At 25.6% G+C, this 11,360-nt stretch overlaps 1 protein-coding gene across 1 annotated transcript; it reads right to left on the bottom strand.

The window, feature by feature from the left end:
- Positions 1-4,346: 4,346 nt before the first annotated feature.
- Positions 4,347-5,679, bottom strand: LOC129870797 (transcription repressor OFP8). Its single transcript, XM_055945658.1, has 2 exons — positions 5,361-5,679; positions 4,347-5,001 (listed from the first exon to the last, which is right to left on the bottom strand). Exons 1-2 carry the CDS (start codon positions 5,632-5,634, stop codon positions 4,445-4,447), a joined length of 831 nt encoding a protein of 276 aa, XP_055801633.1. The 5' UTR covers positions 5,635-5,679; the 3' UTR covers positions 4,347-4,444.
- Between the last annotated feature and the right edge of the window lie 5,681 nt (positions 5,680-11,360).

Genomic DNA, 11,360 nt, shown 5'->3' with positions numbered 1-11,360 from the left:
ATTAATGAAAATCTTAAAAAAATATATTAAAAAATCAAACTTGTCATATTCTTACATTTGTATTCCCTTTTCTGTTTGCATTTTTGAATATAACCTGCATTCAAATACTCAAAAAAGGAATGTTAACAGAAAAAAGAAAAGAAAAAAACCCTAAGAAAATAGACTACAAAATCTATATTCCAAATGTGCCAATTGGTCCTATATCTATGTATAATGTTACATTGCTTTCAAGTGGTCAGAAAGAAAAGGCTATACAGTTAAGTTAGCAGGCTATAAATCTGATTTTTTTTTGTTTTCTAAGTTTGTTTTGTATTTTGATTTTTTTACTGTCGTATTTTTCTTACAATTCTACTTCGAAAACTCTTTTTTTGAGTGAAGGATCTATCAAAAATTATCTCTCTGCAATCCTACTTCAATTTTTTTTTTTGAACTGAAGATCTACCAGAAACAGTCTTTCTATTTCACAAAAAATACATATAACGTCTGCGTATATTCTACATTTTGTAATATTATATTGAATATATTATTGTTATTTGTAAGTCGGTAAAACAAAAGTAATTAATTTTTTTTAATAGTTAATGATTTTAGTATCATTCTCTCTGAAGCTGTTAAAGTATTTCTTGACAGTATTTCTAATTCCATTGTGTCTTCCTTTTCATTTGTATTATTATGGGGAAAATGACCACTACTATACCTATTGCAGAAATAGCACCTTTTAATTAATTTCTTGAAACAGACATTTCAGTTTCTTATTGTAAAAGTGGTAAAAAAATGACATGTCCTTTTCTATGCTTTGTGGTAGTGGAAACTGGCAAAATTTTGGATTTTTACAACCTTAGCTTTATTAGTTCAAACTTTTCAAATTATTTGTCTTATCTATTTAAAAAGAAAGTGAAACAAAAGCAATCTTTTTTTTGTGTGTGTGTTTATGTTAATACACATATGATTTAAATTGTATATACTGATACTGTAATGATGTAATTATTGGTGGATGCACTGTCAAGATATTCACTAAGTGATTCAAATGATAAAAGAGTAAATATGAAAATGATAAAAAGAGTTAACATCTATTTATATATATCGAAAAAATAATTTCGATGTATATATACAAATAATTTTTTACCAAGAGAATTACGCTTCTGAGGATAATATTTTTTTAACATCATCAATATAAAACTTAACGTGTCATAATATGTCACTATTTTTCTAAATATCCTGTCAATCCTATTAACTAGAGTTGTCTGCAATTACCTTTAATATGACCATATTGCATAAGTGTTGATTTTTACATCATTAGCGTATAAAATTCAAACTCTTCTCTATATTAATTTGATGTGATAATATAAATAATAAAGTAATAATTTTTTCCTTTTTAATTTTTTTTTGTATGTATATAACTTATATTCTTGTTATTTTAAAAAATAATAATAAATACTCTCCCCTGGTGATTACCCTTATCAACATCTTAAGGTTCCGTTTGGATATACAATTTTTTTCATCAAAACATTTTTTCAAATCAATGGTTGGTTAACAAATTGTTACAATTTTCAAACTTCAACTTGAAGTTGGTTTTTAAGTTTGAAAAAGATTTGTAAAACAATATTAAAATAATTTTTTTTCTATGACAAAACTACACTATCATTAAATTAAATATATATTCTAATATTTCAAGTTTCAAATAGTATTTTTATAACTTAAATTTAAATGCTTTTTTAAAAAAAATAATAATAATCAGCTATCATTCCATTAATGTTCAAATGCCTACTTAGTTTATAGTAATCAACAAACCAGTCAAATTATATTACATTTAATTATGTCATTTATGTTTGGAGTTGAAAAGTACATTACAAAATTATTGTATCTCTTTGCCCCCTTGTTTTTCTACACATGGGAAACAAATGGAATATATGTAGTACAAGACAATCTTAGTTTTGTTCCTAAAATTACAATGTAGATTGTTTTTTTTTTATTCAATCCGAAATCTGATACTAATATTGAGGTTAGACTAAATTCAGATTAGGCAACGTTTTCAAGACTTTTAATTTAGGATGAACCTCAAACCATCCAATGCACCTAATAATGTGTTTTGTCTCTTTTATATACAAAAAAAGCAATAACATGTACTGAATGTACCAAAAAATAAAATTAAATAAAAAGACTAAAGTTTATAAAATGTTAGAAATATTGTCCTCATGTTTCATTCAATCAGGAATAAAAGTCCATTAAATTTTATTAAATGTTAACAAACCAATCATGTGGGGAACAATTTTCTTAATTGATTTTTGTTTCTTTACCGACAACTCTTTTTTTTCTTTTCTGAGTTAATAGGTCCCATTTTATATTATTGAAAATTAAAAAAATCATTGATTTTCAAAGGAATTCAAATTTTGAATAAATATAGGTAATCATTAGTTTTCAATTAATAAATGCATTAAATTATTTGATTTGAATTCTCATTTGACTTTCAATTATTAAAGGGTTAAATGACATGTTATAAAACAAAAATATGGCATTTAGGTTACAAGTCAAAATCAACAACACAAAACGCTCCACAAATAATTGAGTTATTTGAAAAGTATCGACTCTTCCTCTTTAGGCCTTAGGGGCAGAGCCATAATTCGGTGGGAATTCGATAAAATTTAATAATTTTAATTAAATTTTATATTTATTTAAAAAATTAAATATAAATAATTTATTCAATCTAATACTTCTTTGTTTTTTTTACTTGTTAATTTTTGACTTGACATATTTATTAAGAAATCAATTATTGATATGGTGAATTTATCATTTTACCCTTATTAATCACTAAAATCATAATCCAAATTTCAAAACATTTTGATACCAAAGATATTAACTCTCTTAATAAATTGAGGGTATAATAGGTAAAAAAAATATTGTATTTTCTTGATTTGTCAAATTTGATAATTAAAAAAAAAATCAAATTAAAAATTTTTTGACAAGTAAAAGAAAACAGAGAAAGTAATGTGTTTTCCTATTTATCTTTTTATATATTAAAAAAACAATCTTGAACCAATAAATTTAAAATTTTAGACCTATCTACTTAGTTCTCTTCCTCTTTTTTCATTTTCTTCCTTGTTTTAGTAGTCACTCTTCCTTTTTTTTTTGGTACGCACGAGGTAAAATTCTCGATCCTATACAATAGCTCGTAAATTTCATTTTCTTTAGGATGGAACTAGAATTCTGACTATAGATTCAACGGGATTCAATAACTCTAACCAATACTTTGATTTATACTAAAATTTTATTTAATAAATAAAAATAATTTATTCATAATCTAATAGTCTGCATTAACTTTATTTCTGAATTAATAAATTTAAAATTTTAGATACGTCTCTATAACACCCCCCCTCCAACCCTCCTCCTTTTTTTTCTTTCCATTTTCTTGCTCTCAATTTGAATTTTGTGTCAAAAGCAAGTTTGATAAATCATAATATTTAAAAAGAATTAAAATGAGACAAATGCAATATTTTACATCAATCTTTATCATCAATCAACTGTTTATAAAGTGAAAATACCTTTTAGAACCATCCATGAAAAATTATTTTTGTCATTTTTTGCCTCTGATTGTCAGTCTATTATCAAATCTCTGCTCTCACTTTTCCTTCTGCTTTTTTTGATTTATTACTATTTTCACAATCTTCTCACGTACTACTACTACAAAAAAAAAAAAAGTTATGTACTACTACTATTTTTAAATTATTTTTATTTGATTATCTATATATTTAATGACATTTACCTAAAATTACCTTATAAGTATCTTATTAAGTAGTTATTTTTTATACTGTTAATATATTAATTTATACTCGTTTATAAAAGAGTTTATCATAGACCTGGTGTAAGAAATAATTTACGGTCAAACTATCTAAAGATAATAACATATAATTATAATAATATATCCAATGTTACTCACAAGGGATTGAAAAGACGCAGTCTTATTTAATCTTGCAAAGATAAAAGTTATTTATGACAATAACATTCAATTATACATAATAAATAAGATTAGCAATATATATGGCAGACGATTTGCTACAACAACTTAAAATACATTAATAATGTAAGAGATTTTTACATTAAAAACTATATATTTTAGTTACTCCATTCTTTAGATTAATATTTTCTTTGTGAAGCATTATAAGTGCCAATTATTTTAGATAAAATAAATTACTTCTAGCCAAGTGATTATCATTACTTTTTTTTTAATTTTTTTTTTTTCATTTGATGTTCAATAAGCTTTTATACCACTCAACTAATTTAAATTTAAAATGTTCTACTTAGAAAATAAAATGCTCCACATCAAACATAACTTTATATACATAAAAAAAAACTCAAACCCGAAACATTACACTAACTACTCATTCTTAATAAAACGCAACAAAAAGTTGCATAATAAAACATATTAATGCATTTTTTTTGGTTCTTTTTCCTATGACAAGTTAGAGAACAAAGCTTCACAAATCTCAGTAAAAACATCAATAATTACCTCATGATGATATTGTGAATTTAATTTTAAAAAACATTCCAACAAATTTTCAAGTTCCTTTTCACCAAATATTTGATTTTCCATAATCATTTCCAACATTGAATTTCTAAAATCACCATAAGGATCTCTTGATTTCTTCACCACCGCAAGACTACCCTTTACGCCACCTTTCGCCGCCCTCCTTCGCCGTGGTTTTCGCCGGAGTGAATATTCTGATGAATCAGAATTAGTAAATGACCTTGATGAGAAAAAGGTATTATTGTCATTTTCATCTTCACTTTCGTCATCACTACTAAAAAGACCCTTATAATCAAAATTAAGAAATTCTTGATCAAAATTAGTAAATCTTTTAATATTGGAATTTGTCATTTTCTTGAATTTCTTCTTTTTATTTTTCTTCTTGGAATTCTTTTCATAATATTTGGTCATGGAGTTGAAGTTGCACTTCTCTTGAGGAAAATTTGGTGATGCTGGAGGACATTTTTGTCCATTTGTATCACCTGTAAAAAAAAGAAAAGACTATTTTTAGATCCAACACTGCTTCGTTAAGAAAAAACTAATACTATAGTATATTTTAAAATTATGTTATAACACGATGATTATCAAATTAATACATAGACACTAAATTTCTTTTCTTATACATATGTGTAAATAGACTTTGCTTGAAAGTGATGCATATACATATGCTCTATGTTTCTCAAACCATCCAAAATATTATCGTATCATGTTGAATTCTTCAAAAAAATACATAGCTTCTAAAAGATTCGATATATATCTAATAATTTTGAAGAATGCAAGTAACATAGTATATAATAAGTAGTAAAGCTACAACATACTATTAGAATCGAAAGTCACTTACAAGTCGAATTGTGACAATAAATTGATGTTGCTGCTTGCAAAAAATTTCTGCGTACGCCACTATATGGAAGTAGATTTTGAGGGCATTTGTGTCTAAACATGGAAGGAAATGGACTAGGCTTTGGAGAGAAAAGTTCAGCTAATTGATAATGTTGATGATTTTGAAAAACTGGTTTTTTATTATTATCAATATCATTAGAAATATTCTTGGATTTGCAAGAACCAAATGACGATTTAAACAAACTAGAAATTTTCATTTTAAATCTATTTTCCATTTGAGATGAAAAAAAGAAACAAGAAGAGAAAGAGAAGAGAGGATATTTTTGGTTTTTGTTTTGAAGAGAGAATTATTATACAATTATTAGGGTATGAGTAGGAGACTTATATATAAAAATGAGTTCTCAAAAATGATTATTTTTTTTTAAAAAAAAGGTCAGATAGTGCAACTTTTTGCTGTTTTTTTGTCTTTTTTATTGTCCCCTTTTTAACACCCAAATTTCAACATCATCTAATTGAAGTCCACCTTAACTTTTTCCCTGAAATATGAAAACAGTTTCATGCATATGGGACTTCATCAATAGGCCTTTCAATAAATTCATTAATCATAAATATAATAATGAAGACAATGTTTTTTTTCAATTTCGTATTGTTTAAAGACAAATTGGTCATTCTTTGCTTATTATAATGTCATAATTATTCCCATATGTCCTAGCCTTGATGGATAAAGTTACCTGATATCTGTTGCTAGTGGGAGGTTGTAGATATCCCATAAAATTAATCGAAGTGCATAAAAATTGGCCCAAATAGTACGATCATTAAAAAACTATTTTAGATAAACCATGGATTCAAGTAAAACAATTCAAAATTTTGAATGTAGCAATGAATTGTCTTATTTTAGTTAGGTATCACTAAAAAGTTTGATTGACCAAAAGCACCAAAACATTATTATATATCTATTAGAAGTTTTAGAAATAGAATGTAGGGGACCAAATGGAGAAAAAATTCAAATTAAATGAGATGTAAGTACAGTGCTTGTTTATATTTTTAAATTCAAAATGCAAAGGATATTTCTAATAATACTTTTTAGAAAGTAAAATTCAAATGAATAAAATAATAAATTACCTCAATTAATTTATGATCCAACTAATTAACGTTCCAAATAGAAACAATAAAGTAGTAATAAATATAGTAATTAAAAAAAGGATAATATATAGTTAATGAAAACATTCTGCTGAAAAACAGGACCCAACTCACTTATTAATATGAATAAAATAGAATTGTCATTTTTACAAAATAATAAAAAACGTGGTTGTGGAGATTTACAATGCTCGAAGTCTTGAACTATTTTTCTTTAGTAAAAAGAAGTATGCATGCCTGTTGATCCAAAATATAAAATTTATGAATTTTGAATTTTAGTATAGAATATTAATTAGATTCGTAATAAAATATTTTTATATATTATGTATATTTTTTTAATATAAATTATAAATTTCAGCTAAAATTATTAAATTTTGTCATACATATTTTTATAAACTAGTTGGTACAAATTATCCCAAAATTAAACCGTATTTCAAATACAACAAGATGTTATTTTTGAACCCTCTATCTTAAATATTACAAATTGATCATATAATTCCTAATTATTTTTAAATATTTTCAGTTAATTTTTGGTTTCATTACTTTATATGTCATCTAAAAAAATGCTAACCTTTCATTTTATGCTCTTTTTCACATTATAATTTTTATTATATATATATAACTGAGGTGGACTAATATTATGAGCTTTTGACAATTAAATAGCAACAAAAGATTGGATTTTTTTTGTTTTAGAAAATATCTAACCCTAATACTCCCTCTGTCCCTTTTTAGTTGATATGATAAGGTTTGACACAATTCTTAAGAAAAAATTAATTAAAAATGTTGTTTGATTAATATATCCCTTATTAATTATTTAATTTTTATCTACATATGTATATCTTAATTCTAGAATAATTAATGCTAAGAGCAAAATTGGAAAAAGATAATTAATTATCTCTTGATTGTTTAAATTGATAACTGCTCTCTCCGTCCAACAATACTTGCCCACTATTGATTTTACACAATTCTTAAAAAACTATAAATAGAAGGGTAATTTTATCATATCACCCTTTGAATATAATAAATACAATGTCTTGAAAAATGTAATAGGAAAATGACTACTAATTAATGATAAGGGTAATTAAGAACTAAGTTAAAATTATCTCTTGATTTCATAAATTGGATAAATATTGTTGGACATTTATTTTTAGTATAGTGGACAAGTAAAGATGGACAGAGAAAGTGTTTCGGAATAAGTATTTTTAGTATATATGACAACCAAAAAATGACGGGAGGAAGTATTTGGGACATATCCCAGAGACTCAAAATGACTACTATTTGCAATAGATGTCCAATGGAATTGCAAAAGAAGCAGTACAACTCCACTTAATTACTTTCCCAAGTAAAAAAAAACCATTATAATATCTCCAAAAATATCCAAGGTCTTGAGATTAGAATTTTATTAAACTCCAAATAAGAAACCCCTTGAGTAAACTCTCATCATGGGAAACTCCAAGAACACTACTACTATATATATATTTGAAGTAATTACAAGTAAATTTATATGAATGTAAGTTATATATGTAGACAAGTGTAACGAATTTCTCATCTTATTAGAGTATTTAACAAGTTATTGAAGGTTATTATAAGTCTTCTTTTAAAATTATTATATCAGACTTGATATGAAGAATTATAGGCCAATTATCTAAAAGTTCTCTACATTATCGGTGCAAATAACATAAACTCGTTTTATATATAATCATGAAATGATAATCTAGTAAACTAAAACGAATTTAAACAATGTACTAGTGGTTTTTCTTTTCTTTCCCAAGCAATTTATTTTTGAAAATAAGATAGATTACCTATTGTAACAGACAAAGATGACTTGATCATGTAAAAGTTCATTACCCCTAACAACATATATAAATTAAACTCAACTAAAATTAATAATTAATCTACTATATCATACGTTGAAGGAGAGCCTTGAATTAATGTTGTTATATGACCAAGAAGTCACTATTTTGAGATGTGAAAACAATCTCTTATAGAAATGGGATAAAACTGCATACAATAAACCATTATGGTCTGATCATATTCTTCCCGTCTTCCCGAAATCTCACTTATAGCATAAACGTAATTCACCAAGTTGCCCTCTAAAAAAAATCTACTATGATACGTTATAAAATATTGATAATATAAAACAAGTTGACAACCACTTAAATCTTTTTGAAATGTGAGATTCAAGATGGGAAGACAAAGGTAAAATTGTCACTTTTTCCATGTTCTTATATGCTATAGTAATAAATTATTTCCCTATATTGGAATAATTGTCACTATACTTATGTCCTGTTGCTCAGCAGTTTACTGCCTTAGCAAGGAACTATTTATCTTGGAGAGTACTGCATTAACCTCAATCTTTTTAACCTATCTAGGGTAAAAACTCATCTGTCGTATTCATATTAGAATACGACTAAATCGATATTTCTAAGGCTCATTTTAAGGGACAATACTCTTAATGGAATTTTTTCTGTTTCGACATATATTCGAACTCGAGATTTCTGATTAAGGATAGAAGAACCACTAACCATCTCACCACAATCTATATATATTGATAATACATGATATGTATTTGTACATAAATCACTTAATCATAATTAATTAATTCATATTTTTACTTTATTAAATCAGTTAAGTATAACAATTTGAATTAATTCGTTGTAAATACCTGACACAGGATTATATTTACCTCGCAACACTATAAAAACACACAAAGAAAAATGAGTTTAAGTTCCACAAATGTAACTACACAATTAAGTTACTTACAAGGTAATTATATATAAATATTTAGAATAATTATTAATTGACAACCTTACAAAAATGATAATTAACCTGCTATTACAGTTTAAACTCTATTACTTAAAAACAAAAATGTTTAATGAAACTTCCATCAAAAAATTTACTCGTTTTGATGTAAACGTCCGTCAGAAATTCATATTTTTAATAGTATAATACTCTATATACAACATTACGGTATACTGTTTATACTATCAATGTATATAATTTAATTTAATCTAAATGTAGAGTTTTCTCTTCTACTCTCTCAACTTTCAATAGCATCTACAAATCATAGAAGCTTCCAAAAAGAAAGAAACAAACACACTTCTTCTGTAATAATAATAATAGAAGTAATACAAAAGCTAGGAGACAATTTTTTTCATAAAATAAGTGATGGTTCAGTTTTCTAAAGTTGAATTCAGTTCATTATGATAAGAAAAAATCAATGTATATGGCCTTTGACATTGGTTCTTGATTTTTCCTTTGATTTGATGCTTTTGTATGTCAGCTAGCAAAATGGGCTCTGAAAAATTTGAAGTAAAAAAGCTTTATCTACTTGTCCTACCATTAGTCAAATACACCATTCAATTTTTGTTTTTATATGTGATGATATCTGATTAGCCACTGAATTTTTAAATTGTTAGGGTTAAATTAGTTTAGATATACTTTAAATATGAGATAATATTATTTGATTTGGATTAAATTCGTACGATTTTATTATAATATTCTTGCATTTTATTTATAGTTTCGCAAGTTTCTCAACTACATTGATTAATATGAAATTTTATTCGAATACCAAATTATTTTTTCATCAAACTAAGTTCCACATGGGTCATTACGTACCTCGATCCATAGTCTCCTCTCGAACTTATATATAAGTTTCCCATGACCCATTTACCACGATCAAGGGGTGGATTTTTTAAATTAACTGTGTGTCACCCATATGGCCATCAATGTCCAGAATTAGCTTCTTGTTGTACACGTAGGTCTCCTAGCTATCATTCAATCAAATTTGATATGAGGCATGAGGTCATAATTAACAGCTTGAAATTTTAAAAAGAATTGGTGTATATTCTAATTAAGTCCTTGGGATCGTTTGCTAGTTGATTAGGATGTAAATTAATTATGTATGAAATTTTGAATAAGTAATATCATGTTTAGTTTTGTAAAATTCAACACATCTTATACATATTTTTAATTTAAATATATATATAAATAATACATTATACATGTATAAGTTATGAGAAAATCTATGTATTATTTTATATTAGATAGAAGATGAAAATCTATATATTATTTCGACATAAAATAAAATATAAGTTCCTTCATAACTATTTTATGTATTTTTAATACATATATAACTTTAACCAGCTACCAAACAATCCATCAAGGTTTATTAATTTAAAGCAAATTTCATAACTAGTTGTTTGTATTTGTAAAATATTATATTTTCCTATAGTTTAAGATATTGTGCTTATCTTCTTTAATTTGATTATTCTACAACAACGCTTGCTAATTCTTCTTTACCACCCGACCAAAAACTTAGTATAATTTATCATTTGCTTGAAGAATTAATCAATCCAATTGGTGATTAATTAGTATGTCGTTTGGTACGCACAACAAAGTATTAATGTAATTAATGAGTGGGTCTGCAGAGGGTGATGTGCACACAATCTTATTTTCGAAAAACTCACAATTTAAGTAAATTATATATAAATTAGTAAGAAAAAAAAGGAAATACAATATATAGTGAAAAGTCACGGAGAAAATAGTGGAGAAAAGAATAGTAACAAGAAGAAATAGTACAATAACTAAAATAAACGAAACAATAGGTAATAATAAAATCAAAGAATATATAAAATAATAGGAGAGTAATAATTAATAATAATGATTAACGATGACAAGAAAAATTAGACAATGTTCGACTACGTCTACTAATTTAATTTTTGACCTCCATATCCTCCTAACTAGAGTCATTTCCTTGGTAAACCTCAGGCGTGTCATGTCATGTCTAATCACTTCTCTCTTTTTCGGCAAATCGACTTCTACCTCTTCTTAGACCTATCATAGACAACCTCTGAGTCTCTGA

The sequence above is a fragment of the Solanum dulcamara genome, chromosome 10 (assembly GCF_947179165.1).
Source record: "Solanum dulcamara chromosome 10, daSolDulc1.2, whole genome shotgun sequence".
Taxonomy (NCBI): Eukaryota; Viridiplantae; Streptophyta; class Magnoliopsida; order Solanales; family Solanaceae; genus Solanum; species Solanum dulcamara.
Note: the sequence above shows the minus strand (reverse complement) of the source record. Positions and strands in the feature narration are given on the sequence as shown.